Here is a 27,772-nt window from a genome sequence, read left to right on the forward strand (position 1 = left end):
GAAAGGACTTGGATATCCATGGATGGAGATTCGAAGGTTGTGAATCAATCTTTGTGAAAGATGGTACTACGCATGGACTCGGAGTGGGGCGAACTCTCAGATATATAGTAGAGCATTCAGCCCTTCAAGACTGTCAAATCTGCCAGTGGTTCTGATCGCGACGTACTAGGTAGTAGTAAGGTTTTTAGGGTCACGGTATAAATTGCTTAATTTTCCCCTTTAAGCTGGACCATAAGCATCTCCAGTATCCCTTATCACTTCATTCCATCCCATATTTCCAATACTCTGAAGATAGCATCATATAATATAAACCTTTGGTTCGCCGATCAAGTGCGGAGTTCATGTTATCTCTTATCGACACGACCCACCGCGCTTTCCTCCTCCAGGGCTGCGCCTCGCGCGGAACGGATGACTTAGAGAAGCAATTCAGAGACTAGGTATCATAGTCGATAGGCTATTATGTCACCGCCTAGTCTCATCTTCATCCAAACCCCCTCACAGAGCAAACTGGTCATGTCTCCTGAACGCGCTCGGAAGTGATGTCATCTGCGTTACTGCAGGGGTTGAGCAACGCACAGCTTGCATCGCCTTATCTTTTCGTTAATTGAGCATTTTAAAAAATGGGGAGTGTGACGCCCTTATCAGAGGGCTCTAAAGTTGTCTTCCCAGTTCTCAGCTTTTTGGCTTCCAAGTTCTGATATGGTAGAATTATTCAGCTAACACCAAATGTTCTAGCAGTCGGGCGACCGCAGTCCCCAAGACCACCAAGAGCTCATCGATGAGATCCTCCATGATCAGTCATGGATCCAGATTTCAGAATCCTCATCCATTCTTGATAAACTCCCTGCCGAGATTCTCCACCAAGTTCTTTCCTACCTGTCCGCCCGAGATCTCGCTCGCGTGTCCGTGACCTGTCGATTGCTCGCCGAGCATTGCAACGATGACCGACTATGGGCCGCACTCGTCAACTCACATCTGCCAACACCAATCGATGACCCGGGTCTTTTCTCGTCGTATCGTCATCTTTACCTCACACATATCTCCTACTGGTTCATTCCCCAGCATAAGATCTGGTTTGCAGACAACGAACACACCGGTAATTTGATTTTGGCTCGCTATGACAACCGAAGAGGGGTAATCGAAGGCTATCGAGTGGTAGCAGATCGAGGAAATCCAAGCCTGCAAATTTGGCAGTCAAATCCCGATGTGATGATCCAGTCCTTCGACCCCAAAGTCCGTTTATGGTTGGACGATCCGGTTCTCCTCCTGAAAGAGAAGGACGAAGATACCAAAGGACCCACAGCAACCCCTCAGACTTGGATGCTGGAGCGTCAAATGCCCATGCCGGCTGAAGCTCAACATGTCTACAGCTCGTTGATATTATGTCCCAAAGAACCCCGCGAACCAGAGGAGCATGAAAAAGACACCTGGCAAGAACAGCTCTGGCCACCACCATTAATTCCGAGTGATCATCACACGCAAAGAGATCTCTCAACAAATCAAATAATTCCTCCTAAATGTTCGTCTCAGGCTTCGGAATTTGCATTTCGCATTCGGAGATGGGCGAATTTCCGATTGGTGCTCTCTCTGGGCCATAATGAAGCAATGACAACATATTCTACTCTCGATCCGAAGTTCTACTTACCAACGAAAGAGAAGCCTTATCAAGGCATTTGGGTTGGTGACTACTCCGCTCATGGATGTGAATTCCTACTGTTCATTCAACGGGATCCAGAAGGCGCCGTGGATGCGGAGGACCCAGAAGAAACTGAGAACGATCCCGATAGTGTGGTTCATAAGGGAAGCCTAGAGGCTATTAAGCTCACAGGTGACCCAAATGTTCCACGTGGTGAAGTATCATTTGTGGCCGCGGATATCGGGCCCAAGGGCCTTGTTCGAGTGGACTCCAATGAGCCATTCGAGAATGCGCGCATTGTGCATTGCTCGGGCCATGTTGCTGGTATTGGATTCCAAGATGGTATGTCCTCGTCCCACTATGTAACTGATGCAGTCTTCTAATTTAGCAATTTCTAGATTCATTCAACCCCTCTCAGCTCGTTCTCATTTCCCCGGATTTCATAGCCCACTACTGGGAAGTGATGGGCCATGTCTCTTACTATCGTCGAGTGGACATAGATTCTCTGATTCAGACATAAGCGCCTTGGACTCTTTTATTACTGCACATGTGGTATTGTGTGCTCATATGCATACCGTACCTACATGGATCATACCCGCAAATTGACTTGTTCGTGGTGGCACTATCTTGAATCCACTAGACCATATTCGAAGTGAAATCTGAGCTTCACATCTGTAGAATTCCCTTCAACCTTCCCAGGTTACTGCAGCTTTCCAATGTCATGGTATATGTATTGAGAATATTGATAATGGAATTTATTCAGCACAGAGATGATATACATCCGACATAGTGGACAAAAAGGTATTCGCATAGAAAATTCAAAGACGCCTTAGCTCTGAGTATCATATTGAAAACAGATAAGAGATGAGGATAGCAGCGCAGAGAAGAAAGTCGGTCATCACTCGTGAAAACCAGCTGTGAAGGGGGTAAATATCATTCTCAAGGCCCGGATATAGGAAAACCACTGGTTCCTATTGCAAACCACCTAAGCCATGGAAAGTCTGTCGATCCTGTAAACATTCAAAATCAAGCCATTTCACAGATGAGAGTCCGGGTCAAATCAAGGTAGAATCCATCGCAGTCACCCCAGCAAGGTCAATATGTAGGTGTAAATTTATCGTCTGCGTTCGAACCAGCTGGAGGATCCCATGACAGCCACTGATTGATCCATAACCCACTCGCCAACACCGAGGTAGTTATCAATCCATTTCTTCACATCTTTGTTGTCGGAGATCTGTTCGGTTTTCACACTGGGGCTATGAACGGCCCCCGCACACACGCGACCCGACCGATAGGGTGGCGCGGGGGTCAACAGAGTTAGCCAAGTCGGTCCTCTCTTGGGTATATATTGGAAACTTTTTATGCGAGGCTCATATCTGCAGAAGTGCATATATAGACCAAGCAAAGCAACGGAGGATAAGGTTGGAGGGGATGTAGTTACGTTAGGCCTGTGGAACGCTTGACACCAGCCAGGAAGGCGGAGACTAATGAATGGACATGTTAGCTTTGTGTCCAAGTATTTGGTTTATACCCGAATATATCACTTACAAAGAACAGCATCAAATGCGTAGTGAGTAAGACGGCCGAGCTGTATTGAAGAGTGTCGGTCAGCCCATGTCTTCAAATCTTGTCCAAAAAGCCTATTGAGCTTCACAGGACGAGGGTAGAATTTCTCATTCATACCATGGTGCCGGTTTATGGTGAATATTGAGTATGAGGAGAGAATTGGCAGATCCAAAGTTGTGTGAGCTATGTCTATCACGAGTACTTGGGCAGATGATCCGCGGCAGGAGACGGGGGAAATATATCACGTGGCTTCAATTTCACATGACGTCGGGTCATTCCATTCCCGCTTCTGACCAATCAGAATTCAGGAATGATTATATAGTTCATGCAGTATAAGAAAATTCTTAGAAACACAACCTATTTCATCCTATTTCATTCCATTTTGATGCCTTAAACTTTGCAATACACTCGAACTCTTATAATTGAATTTCAACCATGGAGCTCTTGTTGGCAAAAGCAACTGAGATTGGCCAACTCTTACAACCCAGAGTGACCTTGGTTTGTAAGTAGAGGAAGAGGCTTGGGGGGCCAATGCTATCTCATATGAATCAAATGTACCCTGAATACATCCGGTAGATTGCCCAGTACCAACAGTTGGTGCACAGCCAGCGGGATCGCACACGTCGTTATTACAGAGATTTAATGTCAGTGCTTGATGGAGTGTGGCCCTCCACCATGTGATGGTAATGTGGCTCACATCCGCACAAGCCTCAGCACCATCACCGTTGTCACTCAAAGTGGGCACTCCGGAGCATTGCGGAACATTGAAGCCCTCAATCGTCCATGGAAGGGGCTCTTCATCTAATATAGTTGGATCAGGGGCAACATCACTGGCAGATATAATGGAGAGTTGAGTAGCCACGGCAGTGATGAGAACAAGGATTGCTGAAATCGTATTGAAGGGGCCCTAATGGGATGTTCAATCTTGGGGGTTTGATTTCAGAGATTAGCCGAGTTCAAGTCATTCCGAATTCCGAGGCTCCAATATAGGTGTTAATCGGTGTATACCCACTCAAGTGCTGAGTCCAAGTTTGATGCTCGGATTTTTCGTGTGCTGAAGGTTTCAGTTCAGATGAGTTTCTTTGAAAGGGATTGAATCTCACACCGATTATTATGGGGGTATTTATGCCTCTCTATTTCAAAGGTTGCAGACTCTCCTGGAGTTCTAGATCTGGTACTCCATAGTGATAGATGCTGGAATCTTGTAATTTTCGAGGTATCTCAAAGTATAAGGTTTGACTTGATGGGCGAGTTTGGAATAAAGATTGCTGTCCGATTGACTCGAAAATGAGTCCGATATTGATATGTCGTAATTTCCTTCATTGCCTCAGGTTTAACCTTGATAGGATTGGGTAACGTAATTCCCGCCTGAGCGAGACACCTCAAAACACATAGTAAATGCGATAAATTACTACTTTAAATCTCAACGTCCATATATATTTATGATAAGAGATTAAAAGTACATAATCTAAATAGTATTACTAACCTACTGGTAAAAGACAGAATGATTACTCAAAATATTAGACAAGATATATATATTTATGTTCCATATGTCAAGATTACGCCGTATTTTATGGTAAAGCATCGAAATAATCATCTAGATTACTTAAAAAATAAGTTATAATATTTCAAATACTAAGATAAGCGTAGATCCTGATGTTTAAGTAAAATAAATTGTGGTTGATGAGATATAAAGTAGTAATTTATCGCATTTACTATGTGTTTTGAGGTGTCTCGCTCGACCGGGTGTCTCGCTCGGGCGGGAATTACGTTAAGGGTGTTCTGTCACTTGTAAGCCAACGGATCCTTGTACATCTTTGCCATTCAACATATAGAATAATAGAGCATAACGAGTCCAAGATCTATTGAAACTTGAAATACTCAAATGTTTGCACTCAACACTCGCCACCTTACTATGGAATTAACCCTGAGATGCTCAGTAGTATAGTGTAGGTATAGTATATACACCAGTTGACGGATCCAACCAGTTGACGAGATCAGCCCTATATGAATGTTACACAATCCTTATCGATAAGAACATCCCACCGAAATCCATTTTCGCAGGTCAAGTGACTCGCTCCAACGGACGGCCGGTCACCGTCAGCTCGAATTGGCTCAAATTGCCCCCCCAGGTGGGCAAATTGGGTGTCTCTATTTGTCACATTAATTCGATAGAAGGACCCTAATGTACGCCGCGCAGGCCAGCACGGTCCCCTCCGCTTTTGGCGTTGTTATGGCTTCTATTTTTTCTTCTTTTTTTTTTCTGTCTATATACGGAGATCCCGCCATTACCGAATGGTTTCAAACGAGGGGCATTCGGAGCACGTAGAGCCGCAAATAGATATACTAGGAAAATAAATAGAAAACCAATTATCAATTATACTTGAGTTAGTGAAGAATGAAACAAACTATGGACTAGTCTATCAAATAATATACGCATCTTTTTGGAAAAAAAGCAATTAAAAAAAAGGAAATCGGACAATGAAATCTCCATCTTTCTACACCGGGGCAACCTGAGGGGATCCCAAGGTGGGCAAGGCGGAGATAGCTGACGGCCAACATTTTCCACCCGCCCCTCACTTATCCTCTTCTTTCCATCCCTCCTAACTTTCTCTCCCCATCTCACTTTCTTCCTCTTTTCCCCGCTACACAATTCAATTACTTTAATAATCACTTGAAAATGGCGGCCAGTACCTCCCTCGACCACTTGTCCAACCGGATGAAGCTGGAATGGCACTCCAAGCTCAACACTGAGATGGTTCCGGCCAAGAACTTCCGTCGTACCTCCATCATCGGTACTATCGGTATGGCATCAAATAACTCCCCCAATACATCCGGATCCAATTGGATTGGCTCTGGATATATTGTTGGCCGTCTGTGAACATTTTTGACTGACACACAATTTCTCTCCAGGTCCTAAGACCAACTCCGTTGAGAAGATCAACGCTCTCCGCACAGGTAGGTTGACCAGATTCAAACAAAAACCCCAAGTGTATACTGATCATCCTTGTAGTTGGTCTGAACGTTGTTCGCATGAACTTCTCCCACGGTTCATACGAGGTGAGTAGTTTTCCCCCCACCCCTCAAGCTGAGAAGCGGTGAGGAACATCACTGACTTCAAACCAAAGTACCACCAATCTGTGATCGACCACTCTCGCGAGGCTGCTCGTGTTCAGTCCGGTCGTCCTCTGGCTATTGCTCTTGACACCAAGGGCCCTGAGATCCGTACTGGTAACACTGTCGGCGATAAGGATATTCCTATTAGCATTGGCCATGTGCTTAACATCACCACTGATGACGCATATGCCGCTGCCAGTGATGATAAGAACATGTAAGATTCCATCATCAAAGAAAACAGGGAAATGCGTGACAAGTGGCTCGGTGGCATGAACGAGGGTTTCTCAAAAATCGGAGCTGACCAAAGTCCCATGATAACAGGTATCTCGACTATAAGAACATCACCAACGTGATCTCCCCCGGCAAGCTCATCTATGTCGATGACGGCATCCTGTCCTTCGAGGTTATTGAGGTGGTGGATGACAAGACCCTGAAGGTCAAGTGCTTGAACAACGGCAACATCTCCTCCCGCAAGGGTGTGAACCTGCCAGGCACTGACGTTGATCTGCCTGCTCTCTCGGAGAAGGACATCAGCGATCTTAAGTTTGGTGTTAAGAACAAGGTTGACATGATCTTCGCTTCATTTATCCGCCGTGGTAGTGACATCAAGCACATCCGTGAGGTGCTCGGCGAGGAGGGTAAGGAGATTCAGATTATTGCCAAGATTGAGAACCAGCAGGGTGTCAACAACTTTGATGAGATTCTCGAGGAGACTGACGGTGTCATGGTTGCCCGTGGTGATCTTGGTATCGAGATCCCCGCCCCCAAGGTGTTCATTGCCCAGAAGATGATGATTGCCAAGTGTAACATTAAGGGTAAGCCTGTCATTTGCGCCACTCAGATGCTTGAGTCCATGACATACAACCCTCGTCCCACTCGTGCCGAGGTTTCAGATGTTGCCAACGCTGTCCTTGACGGTGCGGACTGTGTCATGCTGTCTGGTGAGACCGCCAAGGGTAACTACCCTTGCGAGGCTGTCAAGATGATGCACGAGACCTGTCTGCTGGCTGAGGTCACCATTCCTCACTTCAGTATCTTCGACGAGCTGCGCAACCTTGCCCCTCGTCCCACCGAGACTTCCGAGTCCATTGCCATGGCTGCTGTCAGCGCCAGTCTGGAGCTGAACGCCGGTGCCATTGTTGTTCTGACCACCAGGTATGTCAAAGCATTCCATTCCGTGATCATGCAATGTGCTAACAACTTTCTTTTTGCAGTGGTCGCACTGCCCGTCTCCTCTCCAAGTACCGCCCCGTGTGCCCCATTCTCATGGTCACCCGCAATGAGACCGCCGCTCGCGTAAGTTTCCACATCAAGACTCAGGAAGTCGGATCAATGCTAACCAAACATTTCTGTAGTACTCCCACCTGTACCGTGGTGTGTGGCCCTTCTACTTCCCCGAGAAGAAGCCCGACTTCAACGTCAAGATCTGGCAGGAGGATGTTGACCGTCGTCTCAAGTGGGGTATCAATCACGGTCTCAAGCTCGGAGTTATCAACAAGGGCGACCCCATCGTCTGTGTTCAGGGCTGGCGTGGTGGTATGGGTCACACCAACACTGTTCGTGTGGTCCCTGCCGAGGAGAACCTTGGTCTGGCCGACGAGTAAATGTAGATCTGTACGCAAACTAAGATGGTAAGCTGTACGGATCTACAACTCGAAATATTTGATTTCACGGATTTCTTTTCTTCTTAATCGCTGGTGCGAGGATGGGATACATACCTTTTTCTTTTCGTTCTTTTATGTTGTTCATGTTTTGCTGTGCGATCTGGACAATCGCTATGTCTCGGGACGAAGTTGATGCATTTATCGTGTATATGAGACGAATTTAATGCCTTTAGGTCAAGTGCGTTGTTACTTAGCCTAGACTTTTCCTGGAAAAAAAAGTTGAATAGACCTGGGATTTGCTGCAGTTCATCACGTTAGTTCAAGTTATTTTCGACTGCAAGTTCCAAGGTTGTCTTCATTGTATTCAAGTTCTGTAGTTCTATTCAAGTTCATCCATGGCTGTCATTCAAGTTGAAGTCTTGCAGTCTGCGCGCATTGTAATTGGGACTCGGAGTCGTGGTAGCTGAGGCGCAATATAGTCCGGGTGTCGTCTATCATCATAGAGCAACCCAGTCATATAATCCACACAAAACAGTATTGTAAATGGAGAAGACGTAAGGGAAGAAGATGAGAAAAAGATCCAGAGGGGTATTGATTGATTATCCGGCACAAAGTCGTCAAACTGCGGGGATATCACTCGAGTACGAAAATGCCCGAGGCCGAGGCTTATGTTGTATGCAGGATCCCGCATAATGACCATAATGATCCAGGTATGCGATGGCGACCAATTTCAACACAAGAAGTTGAGAAAAGTAAAAAAGAAAAAAAGGAAAGAAAAGTGGAACAGTTATTTCGAAGATTCAAATTGTCATCTTAGATCAATCTGCTTGTAATGGCTAAACACAATTCCCGATCTTATTCCCGTTGATTCCGATTTCTGCCGACTGTGGGTAAAGTATCAAGCCTGATAAATGAGGCAGAGATATAGATTTCATGGATGAGAATAGAGAGCAAAGGAGAGAGTTTTGAGATGAGGAACCTATGAATTGTAAGTTTATATGCACTGGCAGTCATTGTGTACACTACTACCTAGGTATACGTACACATATTGAGCCCCCAAAGGCACTCGGATTGAATCAAATGTAAGTACATATGGTGAATGTTGCATCTCCAGAGACACAAATATTGGACAGTGAAGTTATCATCAAGTCATCAATCATTATGAAAACCGAAAAGAAAAGCAAAAAAAGAATGCATGTACCACGCTGAATGAATCAAGAAATCGCTACTATGTGCACGAGTATTTCTAGACGCTGGATTCGGCCCCCGGGGCATTTCCATCCATGTCTAACTCAGTCACTTGAGACACCTCACCTTGAGGGTATCGATAAACTACATTGGCCTGCAACTGATGCCAGCAGCTAAATAAAAAAATAGTTAGTTATCATGTTGAGCAAAATGCTGGATACTAGATCATTTTGAACTTACCTGGGGGCTTGGAGGACATATCTCGCCATCGCCTCTCGGAATCGACTCTTGTATTCCTTGGGACTGGTGACAGTTGGACGATTACGCCCACCACCAGCAAATCCTCGATCCTTGATCCATGATTCGAGCTTCTTATCCCAAGTGTATGTGCGGATGCAATCAATGATTCCAACCACCAACTCGCTACGCTTGTCATCAATCGCAATCATGAGCGAGTAATCCATGACATTTTGGCGGCCGAGGAAAAGGGTATCATTCCACACGCTCTGGCTCAGCAATTTCTTCGAATGCTCGCGTGAGAATAGAGGGGTTTCATAAATGAAGTCCACCATGTTCTCATCTAACAAAACCTCATCACGTTCACCAGTGCTCTCGACCTTGCGGTTTCGCATCGAACCTTTGAGGTCAAAGATCCGGTTCGGCTGACGATCATAGAACAGGTTCTCCATAAGTAGCAAAAACCAATTGAATTCTATGCCGGTCGCCGGGTTCTTGATGATGACTTGGTAGAAACCAAACATCTTTGCAATAGCTGAAGGAAGCTCGTGGAAGAGTGCTTCAGACATTATTTGGAAATATGCTGGGGCAAACCTCAAGAAAGCTTGGGTCTCAACTGGAGATAGAGACTTCAGGATGAATCGGTCATCTAGTGTCTTCAAGAACAGAGATTTGGTCTTGCCACCTTTGGAATCCCACTTGGCACAACGAGACAAGGATTCAACAATGCGATCCGCGACACCACACTTTTTGCGAAGTGCTTCAAACTGCTCTGCATAGAACACCTTGCAAAGCATCTTGGCCTGGCCTTCCTGAAACTGATATTTCAGATGAGTACCAGTGGCCCGTAAGAGTGCATGCTCCACTCGTGCCTCATTGGCAGCTTCGGGGTCTGCATCAGGTCCCGAGGCAGATTTTTCCGTCTCGTCGTAACGTCTCTGGATACTTTCCAGCTTTTCTTTGTAGTCCGACGAGTCTAGCGCAAATGCAACAAGAGAGCTGGGCTCATCCTCCCGCACAATGATGTCGCAATCTGCAAACACATGGTCCATAATACTGAGAGGATAATCAAGAGGAGCCCATCCACTGGCAGAGCGCTCAGACCAGAAATTGGTCAGCATTTTCAGGAGTGTCGTGCGCTCGTGCCTAGCTAGGTCCTTGTATTCCATGTTATCATCTTCCAAAGGCAGCTTTGTCTCCTCTAAAGAGTCCACTTGATGAAGCTCGGTAGTATTTTGGTCATCGTCACTAGGACCATCATCTAGCTCAGGCTCAGACATGGGCTGGGAGTCGGAGCGAAGCAGGCCCCCGGACTCAAATGAGTCAGGTGGCGTTTCTTGGGAGCTTGGACTCGGGTCTGGGTTTTCAGGGCTGATCTGATCAGCGAAACCCTCACTGATACGACTTGACTCCTCTTGTTGAAGGTGCGGCACAGATGGCAGGGAATCTTCTCCGTCGACTGGGGGTTCACGTTCTTCGACGGCTTCTCGAACGTTTCTATAGACCTCGACAATGGGTTTTGAGGACGCCAATGGAAATGCTCGTGACTGTGGAATTCGTGCAGCTCGCTGTCGCCTCTCCCGCTGTCTTTCCCTTTCGAACTCGCGGCTTAATTGTTCAAAGTGCCTCGCAAGACTTGACACATGATTGTTGTTCCGTGACTTAGGTGTAGAGCGTGGGATTAACGAGTGTGCTGGGTTGAACCGGCCACCATTCTTGAGAGCAGCAGTAAGACCGAGCCGCTCTGTGAGTTTCCTTTCCGGAGCCTTGGGAGAGTCGACTTGCGTATCAAACGATGCACTTGAATTGAATGCAATGTGCTTTAACCCCATAGAAGAAACACCACTTGATTTTTCCCGAAGAAGATGTGCAGGTTGAGAATGTGCACGTATTAAGGGAGGAGAGCCAGCTTTCCCATTTCCAGATCGCCTAGAGACACCTTCAGTTGGCCTCGGTATCGCTGATGGTCGGTTAGGAGGGGTGCTTGGTGATCGAGGCAAGATATCTTGCTTCATTCTACTATTCTCATGCAGAACAGGGGCCTGTGATTTGGGCGACAATGGCGGAGACATGGAATCAGAAGCGACCTCACCACTCCTGGGCTCAGGAAGAAAAGGTTGGGTATTCGACTCGGCAAAGGGATTGCGAGTGGGCATTTTGGAGCTAGATGATGGTGATTGTAATTGGTCGGAAGGTAGAGCTAGGTCAAGATGCCGGACGTGCTCCTCCTCCTCCTTTGAAATCCCTTCATCTTGTGAAGTAGATAGATTATCTCCAGCGGTATCAACAGCATTTGTGGGTTCATCAGCGGATGCGAGCGAAGGAGGCAACTCACTCCCCTCTAACTCCGTTTCACGGTGCTTTTTACCTGCGTGCTCTTCGACCACAGAGACCAAGACATCTTGAGCCTTTTCTGGAGATAGTGTCATACGGCGCAAGACCCTTGGTTTTTCATTTTCTTGAATGCTCCCGTCATCCATGTCAGTTGGGGTGTGCAACGGATCATCTGGGGCCACTGAAGTGGCATCCTTGTCAAGGAAAATCTTTTTGAGCTGCAGTGTCGCAAGCCTTTTGATATCCTTCTCGGAGGGGAAAAATTTCTGCTCGAACTCCGCAAAGATAATGTCCCACTCAACAACTTTCTCTTGAACCGAGCGGAAAGCCTCATTTAAGGGGATGATTTCCCAGTAGCGGGACCCACTATACTTCTGTTGGAGAAGTCGGATCAAGGCAACCTGGTCTTCATTTGCCTTATGGATTAAGGACTCAATGCTTTTCTGGCACTCTTCAATCAGCTCCGGGATTATGCTTCTGACATTGATGCCTCTTAAGCGCGCATGAACAGACAGCATGAACTTGCTAAGACGTCTATCGATGCGCACATAGACTTCATTTCTCATCTTCAAGTCATTGTCCACTTTCCAGGTCACCCGCGGCCGAGGCACAATAACCTCTAGCAGATGAATGGTATCATACTGAATGCGAATGGCCAGATCTTTGAAGCCGAAATAGCGAAGGTGATCGCGTTGCAAGTCGTGAGGGCACACTCCAGCACGGGCATGAAGATTTCTGCCCCAGAAGGACACTTCCAAGTATTTTCCGAACGAGTATTTCCATGTACTCTCAGACATGGGCGTGACTTGGGTCTCATTGCCGCAGATCTTGCAGCAACTCCACATCAACACTGTGTCCTGCATTCCTCGAAGCTTGGAAGGGTAAGGTTGAACCAGTACGCTGATCTGCGCATCACCGTGTACATATTGACGGTGATGTTCGAACATGCGCTTTTCGCAGCCATTGGAGGTACAAACGGCATTTGCTGTATGGCAGATATCTTCGACATATTGTCCCATCGTGCAGTCAGGTTCAAAGATTGTATCATCTCCGTGCTCGTTGTAAAACTCTAGGGCAAATGTGTCGGGCCCAGAGCATGGAATAGAAGTTGTGGTACACACGAGACTGTAGAGAACAACAATGTTTTGATGAGCATAGGGATCAAACATGTTGGAAATGCCAGATACATAGGCTTCCCATTGTCGCTTCTGAGTCTGGTAGTGGTAAAGAACTCTATCATACTCTGCGTCATGAGCAGCTCGAAGCACTTCTTTCACCTGTGGAGAAGCGTCGTTGGGAGACTGACGAACCATCTCTGGGGTAATGAGAGTGAATTTCTGAGGCCTGGTTTTTTCATCGAGACTTTGTTCAGAATGATCATCTTGGTCACGAAGACGTTTCAAATAGGCCAAACGTCGCTCCATTTCCCGGGTACGCATGAGTAGATAAGGAGGCTCAAACTTGACAAAAGGCGAAGCCGATAGGACTTTTGTTTTGTGATCATGTACCATATCAGCAAAGTATAATGGCATCGGAACATCATCGGGAACGTCGATGATACCATCCGCGGTTGTGGATGTCTTGTTCTCCAGGTTCTCAATTGTTGCAGTTGGTGAATGCGAAAGCACCGTCGTCATAGATGACAATGGGTTTTCGGCAGGAGCAGCAGTTGAACAGCTACTCTGATCCCTCTTTTTAGCCACAGCTTGCTCCGTATCGTCAGTGAAGGAGGTTGGAAGCTTTGCAAATTCATCCCTGATCAAGCAGGTCTCGAGCCGCAGGTTGTATACCACGTAGACCATGAACTCTGTGATTTCTTTGACTTTCCCAAGGACTTCTTCATTTCCGCCACGCAAGACAATCGTACATCCAAGTTCCTTGGGGCAACCGGAGATGTACATGTACGTCTTTTTCCGACCAGAGTGAACATAGGTTTTAACGTCGAAGCTGCTGCAATCGCTATGCAAAGACGTCGTTAGAAGCTTGTCCATAGAAGTCACAATCCTGGTTTGTGTACATCGTGAGACCGCTTCGAGAACAGAGGGCTTCACGTTATACGCAGTAGCGATGCCTGCCTGCTCAAGAAGGCCAAGCGCAAGTCCAGATACATTGGTTTCAACCAGCAGAAGTTTAGGGCGCAATGCTGCGATTCGGCTGACGAGGTTCTCGAGGAATTCACGCTCCTGTCGTATGACAGGCTCAAGACTCATGAAATGGTGCTGTTGACGTGCATATTCAAGTGGGAAGGTGATGATCAGAATATTCGGACTGCTAATGCTTCTCGGCATACTCTTCAGTGCCAAATTCTTAGTGAATACCAAGCCAGAAACATATGAAGTATCACCGGGCTTGCCACCTGGAATCTTTTTCAACTTCACATAATGACGGATATCCATATCATCCCCTCGCTGGACATCCGGGTCCACTTCGTCGGCTGCTTTCAACAATATTGGTGTGAGAGCATTTTCCCAACTATCAGCATTTGGCACACAAGACATCGCCAGGAGTTGCTGTAAGAGCTTTCGGACATGTTCCAAACTGGCTTTGTTCAGTTCAACTGGCGGTGCTCCTCTGCCTTTCATGGAGGAACTCCTAGTTTGCTTGAATCCGCTCTGGTTTGAAGGAACGGTCAAGGGTACACTACCTATAGGAACATCGGGAAGAAGAAACAGGTCTTTGGATGCTCGCGGTGATTGCCGATGTACACTGCTCGCGACGCTCAGGTTCCGGCGACGGGAGCGTGGTAGATTCACTGCCCTTGAGCTGCTGATACTGGCTTCATCTGCGTCTCGACTAGGCTGAATGATACTAGGAGTATTTCGATCTCCAAATGCAGATCTGCCTTTCTTCATGGCTCCAATAAGGCCCCCAAAAGCCAATCGCTCGCTTTCCCCAACACTTTTCGAGAATTGGCTTTCTGAAACTGCCGATAAGAGACTTGGCTGCTCATCGCCACTGGAAGCATCATCTGATAGATATTCGGCAAGTTCTGGATCAATGATGTTATCTTTGTGGAAGGCAGGCAGTCGAGATTCTGCACCCAGGTCATCTCCGTGGCGGCGCTGAAAGGGCGCTCGATCATCATGATATGGCTTGAAGCTTCGAATGTACTGTTTATGTGATGGGTTTCTTTTGTGGCTCATTGTATGTCCCATTGAATGTGGCCTCGCCCCAAACGAAGATCTTAGGGATCGAGACGAAGTCGGCCTAGCTAAAGAGCGGTCGGGAATCTCCAGAATAGCCGATCGGCGATTATGACCCTCACCAGCACGTCTTGTCGCTGGAATTGCCATGGTTGGGGTTCTTAGCACATGATCAATGGACTGAGATACAACCGAGGAAGAGTCATCATCATCCACAGATTGACGGGCGCTGTTGCTCCAGCTCAGTTCAGAAACACGGGCATTCATGGCAATAGGACTCTGTTCACTGTCCGAAAACTCCGAGGAGTCATCGTCATGCGCATTGATCATTGCCTCACAGGGCTTGCAGACACGAATAGTGCCTGCCTGGCCAAATCGAGTTCCTGGTATAATCAAAGTGCAACCCGAATCGAAAATTTGGCCACAGGTACGGCAATGATGCTTTCTGCGGAATGTCGTGAATGGTTGTGCGCAGTGAAAACAATCCTTGGCATTTTCATCACGCATCCAAAAATCTTTGCTGAGCAGCTTACTCCCCAGTTGCGATAGCCTGCCATCTCGAGAATGACCTTCGTGACGCTCGCGTGGAATTTGACTACTAATAGGACCAACGGCCGTATTCAACGGAGGCAGTGATGAGACGGTCGTCATAGTCTCAGCTGTAGATGCTCGAGACATCCTGTAGCCTGGTAATTGATTCCTGGGCTGAGACTGATTCGATTTTTCAACGGCTTTTGGGGGTATGGAGCCTTTTGACATCTCATGGACTTCCGTTCCACTATGAGGCGCTGAAGGCATTGCGTCCGATGCTACGTGGCTGCTTGGAGGTACATTATTGGCAGGAATGCTCAAAGCTAGGGCCACTTTAGAGTCGTCATGACCAAAGGAAATCCGTGAATTTGATCTTCCTGTTCTGCCTTGAGGTTCAAAATCTTGAGCAAGCTCGACAGGTTTTATGCTTCGCGGCGCAATCGATGTGGAAGACGAATCCCCTGGTTTTGATTGATCTGCCGAAGAGACAGACTTCCTTGGCTGGATGTCCGAGACATTTTTGACAGGCGGCAATGAGTCACTCCCTTCTAAAGACGGCGATTCATCGTGAAGAACACTGTCATGAGTCTTGGTAGATAGCACTGGGGAGTGCGAGATATTTTGACTCAACACGGAGGAGCTTTGGCTCAAAGACATATCCATGGGGCCTTCCCTGCTACCAATACTGGCAGATTCTGCATTCTTGAGACCTGAATGAGAGACATTGACTGAGCTGCTTCTTGACCGTCGGCTCTGACTGAGTGCATTCACATGTAGCTGGATGATGGCAGGATCTGCGGGGATTGTACTACCGGTGGATTTTGTCAGTGGAGCAATATTGGGCTTCGCTCCTGAAGACGCAGAGATAGAGTTTCTAGAAGACACGCTTGGGCTTTTTGAAGAGATATTGGAGCCTTTTGTAGCAGCAGCTTCCTGGTTGATCTGGAAGTGTGTCGCCACCGGAGAATGCAGCCGTGAGCCTTGAGAAGAGTTGGGATGCGACTGTTGATAATCAACCGAGCCATGGGCCAAATCAGACACAGACTTGACTAGCGAGTGTTGTTCTGAGACTGGGCTCTTGACTAGAGGAGTATCCGCTGTGCTTTTATCTGTAGATCGCGATCCACCGCTCACGATGCCCCCAACAGAGGTCCTAAAACGGCTATACAGTCCGCTTAGTCCGCCCTGCAGCTCTTCCGATAGTCCTTTCTCATCTGTAGCTGATGCCGGCGCAGGTGGTGCAGTAAATTCGTTGAAAAGCGTAAGGGTGTCAGACTGACAGGCCGCAGTATGGATCTGATCGAGGGTTGCGTTCATATTTTCTCGTTCGGTTTGAGTTGAAGCCATGGATGCCCTCGACCTGCGTCTACTCAAAGGCAGAAATACAGACGAGGAAGAGGGGCTCGGTGTTTCATGCGATCTGGGTTCCATTTTTTATGGCTGCTGCAAGGTTAGGCTGTCAGTTCGTAGATCATCCCCGCACAGTGCAAAAGAGCTGCTAGGAGCGAGTCATACAGGAGCCGTAAAAGATGGAAAAGGTTTGAAGAGATAGCATAACACCAAGCTCTTTGAAAATAGCTCGAGTCCACCGGGCGCCAAAGACAAAGCAAGAGAAAACAAAAATTAAAAACGATAAAGAATGATCTGAGCAGGGAATATTCGATCGCCCTTGCTCTCCGCAATCTGATGCTTACCCAATGACGTGGTGGGGAGCTGAGTAAGCGGTGAGCGCGTTCTGGGTCGCGTCTTATCGTTATCGTTGGGTTCGAGTCGTTTTTTGACTCTAGTATGATCACGCTTTAAATTTGAATTGAATAGCTCTCATTACCTTCGACTCCCTTTGTCAAATATGACCTCGGTGATGAAGTCGTCAGTACTTCGCCGAATTCGCGCCGCACAATGAATCCAGACACTCCCTGGATCGTATCCTTTATTCAGCAGACCTTTTCGCAATATCCCAGCCAGGCCGTGGAAGACGATGGCACTCGTCTCAGCTTTAGCAACAATGGAAAAGTCTACATAGCAACTGTGCAAGAGGTATTTTTATTCTCAGAAACCGTAGAATCAACTACATAATTGGCTAACTGATCTCTCAGTGGGGTGTGGGACCCTCTGAGCATGGTGCAGTGTTGAAGGATTCAGAACACCAGATCGACGCCGTTCTATCCCGTGGTACACAGTCTTTGTACGATTCCACTTCGAATTCACATCAGAAGGCACCATGCGATTTTAAAAACCACCTGATTAAGCTATTGGACTTCAAGCTAGTCTTCACCTACAAATCAACTCCTCCTCAGGCTCATCTGCTCATCAACGAATTCTCTATCGACATAGAGAATGGAAAGTCCAAGAATGCCGTTCCCAAGAAGAAGCTCCTGAAGAATCAAGCCGTGAGGTCATTGATGGAATCCATGCGTCAACGAATACAAGGCTCGCCGAAGACTACCAAACATGGGAACTTGAGGGACCATGCAGTGAGGAACATCGAACCTACACAGACTCAAACACAGTGCAAGCCTTTGGGTGAATTTGGATCGCAGGGATTTTCTTCGCAAATGCCATCCAATCAGCATCCCTTTGAACAATTGGCTCAAGCCCCAGCTACACGCTTGCACAATACAAATGAACTGCTTCAGCAGCTAGGACCCACCTCTCCAGGGACCTTGAATCAGAACACCTCATTTTCCGTACAGCAACTACAGACGCTTCTCGCTAGCGATGATTCAAGGGAGGCACTCATGAAATTACTCAACTCAACGGTGGGTACAGAGCAAGTCACCCCTAAACCAACGTCGAACACAGGCGACCGCTCAACTCCAAGCTCTGTAGCCAGACCTCCGATCAAAAGTCGCTCGCGAGATTCAAGCTCTGACAACGAAGGCTCCATTGATTCCCAGGGGGGAAAGTCTCCAGCTCAAACAAAGCCTGCGCGCCATGGGGTTCAGTCTCCTACCAAAAAGCGGCGCCGAAGAGCATCGGATGACATATCTCGGCCGGCTATTCATGAAAGCGGAAGTCTCAAGCTTGAGACGGATATGTCGCCTCACAAGAGGCAGCGCACTGGTGGTACAACAGAACCATTAGCAAAAAGTGCTGAAATCGACATGACTCAAGCAGAAATCTCGCCTCCCAAGCCTCAGAGTCCAGTTACAATGGTCACTACACCGTCGCAATCACACAAGGTTGTGGCACCTCGACCTAACCCCTGGAAAGGGCTTCAACGTATCTCGAACCGCGACGTTGTCATTCCAAAAGATCAACAAAAGCTCTTTGATCCGCTATGTTGGATCCCACCTTGTCCAAATGAGCCTTTCCCTCAGGGACATGTTCCGCCACCACTATTGGAGGCGTGGAACAATGCTGTTCAGCAACGCCATCGGGATGCGGAACCATCTAGGGCGGCCTCGGAGCGACCCGTCAGCCCAAGCCAAGAAAGCGACCATGAATCGATTGCAAGTAGCTCAAGTGAGGAAAGTAGCTCAAGTGAGGAGGAAATATTTCCCTGGGATTCCAGTCCGGACCGAGCGCCGCCCTCTCGCGTCAATGGTCTTCCACCGTCCAGTCCTGTGCTACGACCGACCTCTATTAGAAGTCCAAAGCGCAGAGCATTGGATGATGGGGGCACCTTGATGGATACCGATGGCTTGGCTGTAGCCTCACAGTCTGAAATAAACTTCAATGAACTTCCTCGGAATGTGACAACCCCAGGCCGACAATCTGAAGAGGTGAGGAAGGCTAAAGAAGCGGAAGAGAAAAGGCTTCAGCGACTGCAAGATGAAGAATTGGAGTACCAAGCGATTGAACATGCAAGGCTTCAGCTACAAGAAGAGGAGAAAAAGGCAAAACAAGCAATGGAAGAGAAAAGACTTCAACTCGAAGAGAAAAAGGCTAAAGAAGCAGAAGAGAAAAGGCTTCAACGACTAGAAGAGGAGAGAAAGGCAAAGCAAGCAATGGAGGCGAAAAGACTTCAGCTGGAAGAGAAAAGGGCTAGAGAAGCGGAAGAGAAAAAGCTTGAGCGACTGCAAGATGAAGAAACCGAGAAAGAAGCGATTGGACATGCAAGGCTTCAGCGACTAGAAGACGAGAAAAATGCAAGACAAGAAAGGGAAGAAAGAATGCGCCTGAAGCTTGCGGCTCTGGGACCACCTCCAGATAAAAAACGCCAAAGTCACGGCTCCCAGGCGACCGCACCACACAAATCCCCCAAGATTCCTTCTTCCCCCCGAGCCGGTTCATCGAATCGAACTCCCCATCGACGCTCGCCATCACATAGGGGAGAAATGAATCCTCCACCACTATCCCAGATGAATGGTACTCCAGCACCAAATCAAGAAAAGGGCCGAAGGTCGTCCACATCTCCTATCAATCCAGTTCCCGCTGAAGAAGATGACTCAGATGATGAATCTGTCATGGATACATCTGTGCCCTTTGCACTCGGTGAACCCATTCCAGACCCCACGCAATCTAGTCTGGTGGAAGAGGAACTGACCAGCTCGGGTCTATCGCTTCCAGGAGCCAGCAATGAATGCATCCAGGTTGCTGTGACCCCGATGGTGGACACCAGTCGGTTGCATCGCGACAGAGTGGATAAAAGCCCAACCCAGTTTGAGCGTTCTGATGGGAACCAAGGCTCTTCACAAGGTCATAAATCATCTTCTCAGTCCCGTATCCTCAATACATATCCTTTCAGTAACAGCCACGAAGATATGCAATCCAGTTCAAACCCCGATGAGCCTAGTCAAGACAGGCCAATTCAGGTGGATGTTCCTCTCACTCAGCCGCAAGCCAGCAGTATGGCTTCACAATCTCAATCCCAATCTCAACCTCGAGACATACTGAATCAATCGCAGCCGGAGATTGTCCTAGATTCTTCAGGACCGGCACAACGCCACCAGGACTTTTCTCTTGCCGCTACACAACGATCGCCTCTACAAATTGTATTGACCAGTCCTCAGCATTCCAGCCAACTTTCTCCAAACAAAGAGACACAATTTTCCACGTCGGACAAACACTCCTCCGATAACCCTCTTACTTCTCCTGAAGTCGCCTTGACACAATCAGCAGAAGGTGCAAGGAATGAACAAAGCCCGAGCCCTCAGTCTAGGGAGCAAGCACAAGATACTGAACCCCCAATGGATCCAACAGCCAATACCCAGAGTGCCCAGCTGCTTGCTCGTAGACAGGGCTTCATCAGCAATGCAGGGTCAAAAATCCAGGCCCAGGATGTCTACAGGCAGTTCTGCAGCTACTATTCATCCTATGGGGGAGATTTTGATCACTTCACATTGCTATGCCGGAAGCTCCATGCGTTCAGACAACAAGGGAAACTTCCACGATCATTCCTGTGGGATGACTTTATCATCATGCATCTTCAAAGCTATCCTCGTTACCTCGAAGAGCATGTATCTCAGGATTCGAATAGCATGAGCTATGAGGATTATTTCCTAGCGAATTTCTCGTCTCCTTTCCATAAGAAGCGCAGTCTTACAGCTCAGGGGATTGAAGCAGTCGCGTCACAGCCCATTGTTGATGCAACCCTGAGTTCGCCATGTCCACCAAGTCCTCCACGACGTTCACCCATGGACGTTTCTTTTACTGGGAGTTTGGTAGACAAATTTAATAACTTCCATACCCAATCATTCAACGGCTTGCAGTATGATCTTCTTCCCGTGCTTCCTAGCGGGTTAGAGGCTCCAACCTCATCTCCCGAGCCAATCAAGCTTGAAGGAGGCGAGGAAAGTTTATTTGACTTTATGAATACGGAGATATCCCGCCCGGTTCCCCGTAGCGAAAAACGAACGGTCCCTCGCGAAGGAATCAGGGAGCCAGATCCAGAACCCGCTACCCAGTCCTCACCCAGACCATTGATTCCAGAAGCGATGGACAAAGAAACGATTGAAATTCCCGAGACCGAACCAGAAGACAACGATCAAGAGGAACAGGATGACGACACAATCCACGAAACGGCGAGTGTTGAATTAGGCGATGAATCATTCATCTCTTCAACAAGAGCCCACTCCCGTGCAGAGGAAAGGCCAGCTGAAGAAAGGCCAGCTGAGACTGCTGCCGTTGCTTCCCCAGCTCCAGAGGATCATGTGCCAGAAAGTGAAAGCGAGAACTGGTTCGATTCGCTTCGCCATCTGCGTCCTAAAAAGGGTGTTTGGTGTGACGGTCCAACGGAGTTCAAGCGCTGGGCAGAAGATTACCAGAACATGAACGTCGATCGTGATCGTCGCGGAGGTGCTAAAATCCAGTTAGATGAGAATGGGGTGATTCGCCGACCTAAGTTTCCTTGAAATGTTTATGCTATCATGATTATGGAGGTTCCCTAGCGTTAGGCTATGAGTTGCGGTCCCGAAGTGCCATTCTAAAGTCCCATATACATGATTATGTTTTGGGCTCATGTACACATTATCACAGATACTCCTTTCTCGTTAAGGTAGCATGATTGATTTAGATACCCATTTGCTTTGCCTTCTTTCTGTTTTATCTACGACTACTTACTACCTACCTAGTAGACGAGTATTAGTACAGAGTAATATAAATGAACTTAGAAGAATTTTATAAATATTGACTGTTTTGATATTGGACTGAAACTCGAACTAATTCGCTAGATCATTCATCAATATAAGGTGGCATAAACAATATATACAAGACAGATTGTCACTGGCCACTGTCGTCATGCAAGCATTAAATCATAAAAGTGCTAATCAATGCAAAAGGAAAGTAGATAAAACAAGCCAACAGGCAAACCAGACCCCAAAGAGTGCAATCATCATGAACGCCATGGTATCACCAATCTAAAGAACGCGGGATACAAAAAAGGAGCGAATAAATTTTTGTTTCACGAGCGTCGCTTAAGAGTGCCGGAAAGGCTCGTAAGAGCTAGCATGCTGCTGCGGCTGGTGTGTCATGGGGTAGGAGTTGTCAGGAGGAGGAGGGTAAGAGGTATGGTGCTGCTGCTGAGGAGGGAGGGCGCCAGCGGCACCGATAGGCTCATAGGTATAAGGGGCCTTCTCAGCGGTCAGACCACGGTTGCGCTGATTCTTGTGGTTGTAAGGCGAGCGGCCAGAGCAGCAGCAGACACTGAAGACCCAGAAGAAGGTAGCAGCGAGAGAGAAAGCGACCGCGAGCCAAGTAGCGGCGAACATGTTCTTGCCCAGAGTCAATTTAATACCGTAGGCCTTGAGGGTATTGCCCAAGGTGCTTCGGAAGACGACGAAGAGCACGGTGGAAGTGATTGAGGCGGCGGCGGTGAAGATGAGGGCGGCGAAAGCGAAGAGAGTAGTGACGCAGCTACCCCAGCGACTGCAGATAGCGAAGAAACCGACCAGGATTTCGACGATGGTGAGGATGAAGGCGACGATGTAGGCGATGAACATCCACTTGGAAACGGCCTTGTATATCTTCATATCCTTGTTGTAATCGGAGGGAAGCTCATCCTTCACAGCAGTGCTGTTCTCCAGACCCCAGACGGAGAGAGGGTCGAAGTAGAACTCGGACTTGGGCTTGGAGCAGTGGGTAGTGTCGAAGTCGCCGCTGCGGATGTCACCATCGCAGTAACCCCAGAGACCGATGTCGTAAAATTCCTTGACCAGACTATCGGCCTGGTTGCTAGCCAGCTGGTCTACCAAGTCCTCCACATCGGTAGCGTTGACACTGGTGATGCCGAATTCCTCAAGAAGGTTCTCGATTTCAGTGGTTGTACTGGAGCCATTTGTCAAGTTTGAGAGATCGATCTATGAAGCGCAATTGTTAGTTGTGCGTCGCTCGTAATGGTATTGAGATAATCTGTTTACTCACCCTCAAGAAGTAAAGGTTGCTCAAGCTACTAGAGCTAGCCTTGGTACATCCCAGACCGACGATGATGATACAAATCAACGTAGCGATCGTGAGGAGATACGGCGTGATGATACACGCAATGCGACCACCTTTTCCCATGATGACGTTGGATTGAGCGAAGTGTGAGAGTGTAGGGTATGAAGGTATGTCGGGGATATATGTAGTATAAACTGGGGGCGGGGGCCTTAAAATAAGGGAAATGTAATAAGAAAGTACCGAGTAAACAAATCCACCGGGGGAAACAACCGGTTTTAACTTGCGATGATCGTCGCAAGTCAACGTACAGCCTCTTAGCAACGACGACACCAGCCTCCTTGGTCAGAGGCGCAGTGCCGAACAGGCCACCAATCAAGGAGGTTTAAAGAAGGGGAAAGTGGAGTAAATGATAGATATTGGATGGTCAGTGATCAGTGATCAATGATTGTGGGCTTATTTGGAGTGGTAACATGGGTCGCCACGTTGAGTTTCTATTCGTGTTCAACGCTAGTCCCGATTAGGAAGTTCTGGGTCTGATGAAAAAATTCAAAATAAAATTAATTGAAAATTCAAATTTGAAGAATAGAGAAAATATACTACAAACTACACATACATATGACTACATAGAATAGATACTAGATATCAATATATACTATATAACAATTAATAGTTACGAGTTCTCCCAAGGTTCACTAAATTGAATATTTTCGAGACCATTTTACTTTTCTCCTCGTTTCCCCTTGATTAAGAGTTAATTACTCGTAACCTTCTGGTTCAGGGACTGTCGCTGCCCAGGGTGGGTACCCATGGTTGAGCCCAGGATCGTCATACTAGTACCCCCAATTTTCAGCCCTGTAGCGAGCCCTGTAGCGAGCCTCGTCATCCTCCCATTTTGTTCCAGAAAAATTAGGAAAACTAAAAAGAATGGGAATTATTACATAGCAAAAATTCCGCGATCTAAAATACAATATTTCTTCGGCACTTGACCTACTAGTAGCAGCCCCAGGTGATCTCCGGCATCAATCTCCAGGCTTCTACTTTTCCTTCTTGGCGCAGATACTGCCGCGCCTCATTCCGCGTACACGCGTTTTTCCGCATGCACACCCACATTCTTTGCATCGTATCTATATTTATTTTTAAACATTAGACTTTTATGGGGCGCAGTGTCTGTACTAAATAGTTCAGAAGCAATGCAAACTTCAACTTGCAAGAAAAAGAATATAGTTACCTACAGGACTCAGTCTCTAGTATGTAGTAAGATGTATCAGCCACCTACGCAGAAATGCCAAGCACGGATGCCGCGGCCTGCATGAGTCTTGAATCTGGTACATAAGCCAAAGTCAACAGAGTACATAGATCGATCATATTCACACTTGCAGGCAACAACAACCAGTGTTCTGATTTATACTATCACTGACAATCTCTGACATGTCGCCGTGGATCAGTTGACACTCCTAGGTCACTGGCACACAGCCCCATGCAAAGTACCATATGTGCATGTACACTGTACATGCATCCATGTCTCCCACTCCTCAAGTACTGTTGCTTACGCAAAATAAGGCTCCAGAATCGACAGCATTCCCACATAAGCCGTACCACTCGGGGGGCTCCATACTAAAGATATAGTCTCCCCACCAAGGACCCGCCGCCCACCACAACCCTCCTAACCAAACCGCGGAGTTCTCTTCCATATAACTCAACATCCCCTCAATCGCCTCCTCACAAACATCATTCACACCACCAGCAAACTCACCCAGAATACCCACCTTGTTATTATCAATCAACCACTGTGTCGCGGACTCCACACGCGATTGTCCAATCGTACTCGATACACACGTCGCGCTGGTACCGGACCCATCTGAATCAAGGTACTGGTGCATCTCGTAGACGATCTTGTCTTCTGTGTCTGTGAGGTTGACAAGGTTGTCGTTGTATTCCGTCCAAGTCCAGGCACCTGTGTAGGAGTTGCCTTCCACGAAGATGTATTGGGTCGTTGCGCCTGCAGCGCGAATTCCGTCGATGGCGGCTTGATTGAGATCGAGCACGAGAGTTTGGTCCATACCATAGTATTCGTTGTCTAATGATTTTATTAGTACCTTGGTTATGGAGATGAGTAAATCCAAGCTGAGATGAGGTGGGGAGCAAAGGGCTGCAACTTTGAAGTAAGGGATAACGAACTCGTATCAAAGATGACTAGATCATTGGAAGCGAACTGCCCAGCTACATTCGTCCAGAAGGTCTGGAAATCCGATGTGCTCTCAATGATCGAGCCATAGCTGTTGACATCAATCAGTGTTAGCCGGGGTGTGTTGACTGGTCTTTGTCAGGGATGATATGGGGCTATCTTACTATCGACCGAAGTTATGTGGGTCAATGATCGCATGGACACCTGCGTCGGTGATGTAATTCACCACCTTCACTACCGATTAATATCAATCTGACAGCTGCTCGGATGTTAGTCACGACGTACATATGTCAAGTTGCTCAGGTATTCTGCGTCAAATGACCCCGTCATCTCTGTTGGGACCAATCGTTCCATCAGGAAGGTCACGCGGAAGATATTCATCCCATCGTCGATGAGCGTCTGGATGGTACTAGTATCTGGAAAGATGTAGTCGGTTCCCTGTTGATGGAGGTGTGAGTCTCAAATTCTGAGTATATAAGACAATAAACTACGCAACTCACGTAAACACCAGGGAAAATGCCAGTGCCAAATTCAGCGCCAGACTCATTGGAGCCAAACCCTAGCATATATTCAAATTAATGTTCCATAGTCGCTTCTATCTATAACCTGAGTACTCACATTTGAAAGAAGATGCCTTCTTTGTGAATTTCTTCAGGTTTAATGGGGATGCGACTGCAGATGCGGCCGCAGCTAGGATGGCGAAGCGATTGAATCTCATATTGATAGCCTTGCCCAGTTAACACTGGTGATGATTGCTGGTTGCTGGTGCGACTTTCTTAGAGTCCGTGATTGCCTACGAAGATCTTCATCTTTCCTGCGACATATGACCCATTTTATACTAAAATATTTGCATATAGATTGTTCAAATTGGTTACAAGTGGCTCTCTCTCACCCCTCGAGCTATGCTATGCATCCGAGCGCAGGAACCACCGGCAGTGTATCTGGCAGAACAGACATCTGGAGTCAAAAAAGACACGGAGTAAAGCTGCCCAGCCCGTCCTCCCGTGAATAATTTAAACAGAGGTTATTACCCCGTAATCCAGCGACGATCTGAGAACGTTTTGCGGGGTTTAAATGGGCACCAATAGGTACGATTCCACCAAAGAGTGTGACCAAGCCATTACGTAGATGGTTACCGAATCCATATCCGAAACGGGGTTTATAGGGTAATTCCAATTAGAATATCCCGAAGGATACCTAATATGCTCCACATGGCTCCATTCAAGCTTTTTCTTCAGGAGAAAGTGGTGTGTATCAAGGAAGCTCTGTTGGGCCGGTTAGGTGGTGTTTCTTGAACCCCGTGGTTTTTCGGGAATCGATCTGCGCACTGACACAGAATATGGTGGTATCAATAGAGCACCTGAAGAATTTTATTTTATTATCCGGCTATTTCTCATGGGGTTATATCATTCATAGTTATTGTCAATTGCGGGGAAGTGGTCTAAGACCTGTGAATACTAGTAGTAACTCCCTAAACTTATCCCTATTTCAGCACAACTATCACATTATAATAGATTTTAGTATAAGAGTAAAGTAAGAATGAAGTGATAGTAATATAAGAGTGAAGTGAGAGGTACTAGGTTTATTATATACTTAGATATAGGGGTAGTTGGACTATATGGATAGCCTTTGGCTGTATTAAGAGTTATAAGGTTCTTATTGATCCAGTTAATAACATTAAGCATAGTGGTGCTTGAAACAGCAGAGAGGTATAAAATGGATATATCCCCTGGGGCCCCCGTTACTGTTTACATGACCTCAGGGCTGCGGTTGTTAATAATAGTAGAGGAGGAACAACTATGATTACCTTTTCAAGGTATTATTTCGAATGTCCCTAATCAAAACAAGTAATTTCTCTTGCCTTTAATATAATATCGATGATATGTCCAAGACCAGAGTATATGAAATTCGCGCAACTGAGATATGTTGCCCCTGTCCATGTTGGCAAGGGCTCTGCGCGGGACAGAAATGAGTCAAATGGTATCATTAGGCTATAGACAACCCAATCATCTTGCAATGCTAGTGCTGGAGCATTAGTTTCGTCACTTATCTGCTGTGTTCAGATGAGAGTGCCTTACGTCAAACTTTCCACAAAGCGCGGTGATACCTTGATCCAAAACTATTTCAGTTACTTTTGTGCTCTCACTGAAGACACAGGAACTTGAATTGCACAGTCCACGGAATGGATACAAAGCTCCTTCGCAAATCTTTTCATCGTATAGCTCTATCAATCTATTTGCAGGGCCTTCGCAAATCGTCGGTTGGCCGATCCAACTGGATTGAGCTTTGCCATCCTTAAACATTGGACACAGTGCGTGGACATGACTCTCACTAGAGAAAATAGTAAATCCTGTCAACGTTCGATCACTAAGGTCGACAATCACCTGTCTCCCTGGAATGCGATATCCAAATG

General features: G+C 47.1%; 7 protein-coding genes across 7 annotated transcripts; 3 read left to right on the top strand and 4 right to left on the bottom strand.

Moving 5' to 3' along the window:
• Nucleotides 1-735: 735 nt before the first annotated feature.
• N7483_000502 (F-box protein) lies at nucleotides 736-2,156 on the top strand (the record flags this gene model as incomplete). The annotated part of the gene is made up of 2 exons (XM_057083940.1): nucleotides 736-1,978; nucleotides 2,035-2,156. Coding segments are annotated over 2 exons (1,365 nt in total), but the record flags the coding sequence as incomplete, so codon positions are not given.
• Nucleotides 2,157-2,750: 594 nt separating this feature from the next.
• On the bottom strand, nucleotides 2,751-3,322 carry N7483_000503 (DUF1748 domain-containing protein; the record flags this gene model as incomplete). Its single annotated transcript, XM_057083941.1, has 4 exons — nucleotides 2,751-3,012; nucleotides 3,078-3,120; nucleotides 3,185-3,224; nucleotides 3,320-3,322. 4 exons carry the CDS (start codon nucleotides 3,320-3,322, stop codon nucleotides 2,751-2,753), a joined length of 348 nt encoding a protein of 115 aa, XP_056950090.1.
• A 2,560-nt stretch (nucleotides 3,323-5,882) lies between these two features.
• On the top strand, nucleotides 5,883-7,923 carry N7483_000504 (pyruvate kinase CDC19; the record flags this gene model as incomplete). Its single annotated transcript, XM_057083942.1, has 7 exons — nucleotides 5,883-6,006; nucleotides 6,116-6,160; nucleotides 6,216-6,262; nucleotides 6,331-6,533; nucleotides 6,641-7,474; nucleotides 7,534-7,615; nucleotides 7,675-7,923. The coding sequence occupies 7 exons, from the start codon at nucleotides 5,883-5,885 to the stop codon at nucleotides 7,921-7,923; spliced, it is 1,584 nt and encodes a 527-aa protein (XP_056950091.1).
• Nucleotides 7,924-9,169: 1,246 nt separating this feature from the next.
• Nucleotides 9,170-16,673, bottom strand: N7483_000505 (1-phosphatidylinositol-3-phosphate 5-kinase FAB1; the record flags this gene model as incomplete). Its single annotated transcript, XM_057083943.1, has 2 exons — nucleotides 9,170-9,284; nucleotides 9,352-16,673. 2 exons carry the CDS (start codon nucleotides 16,671-16,673, stop codon nucleotides 9,170-9,172), a joined length of 7,437 nt encoding a protein of 2,478 aa, XP_056950092.1.
• A 582-nt stretch (nucleotides 16,674-17,255) lies between these two features.
• On the top strand, nucleotides 17,256-21,652 carry N7483_000506 (uncharacterized protein; the record flags this gene model as incomplete). The annotated part of the gene is made up of 2 exons (XM_057083944.1): nucleotides 17,256-17,393; nucleotides 17,453-21,652. 2 exons carry the CDS (start codon nucleotides 17,256-17,258, stop codon nucleotides 21,650-21,652), a joined length of 4,338 nt encoding a protein of 1,445 aa, XP_056950093.1.
• A 561-nt stretch (nucleotides 21,653-22,213) lies between these two features.
• N7483_000507 (SUR7/PalI family protein) lies at nucleotides 22,214-23,297 on the bottom strand (the record flags this gene model as incomplete). The annotated part of the gene is made up of 2 exons (XM_057083945.1): nucleotides 22,214-23,095; nucleotides 23,160-23,297. 2 exons carry the CDS (start codon nucleotides 23,295-23,297, stop codon nucleotides 22,214-22,216), a joined length of 1,020 nt encoding a protein of 339 aa, XP_056950094.1.
• A 1,409-nt stretch (nucleotides 23,298-24,706) lies between these two features.
• Nucleotides 24,707-26,077, bottom strand: N7483_000508 (glycoside hydrolase family 5 protein; the record flags this gene model as incomplete). Its single annotated transcript, XM_057083946.1, has 6 exons — nucleotides 24,707-25,251; nucleotides 25,353-25,487; nucleotides 25,531-25,588; nucleotides 25,645-25,797; nucleotides 25,860-25,918; nucleotides 25,978-26,077. 6 exons carry the CDS (start codon nucleotides 26,075-26,077, stop codon nucleotides 24,707-24,709), a joined length of 1,050 nt encoding a protein of 349 aa, XP_056950095.1.
• Between the last annotated feature and the right edge of the window lie 1,695 nt (nucleotides 26,078-27,772).

Source organism: Penicillium malachiteum (genome assembly GCF_028827825.1).
Source record: "Penicillium malachiteum strain IBT 17515 chromosome Unknown utg000001l:1.0-8184562.0:1.0-8186909.0, whole genome shotgun sequence".
Taxonomy (NCBI): domain Eukaryota; kingdom Fungi; phylum Ascomycota; class Eurotiomycetes; order Eurotiales; family Aspergillaceae; genus Penicillium; species Penicillium malachiteum.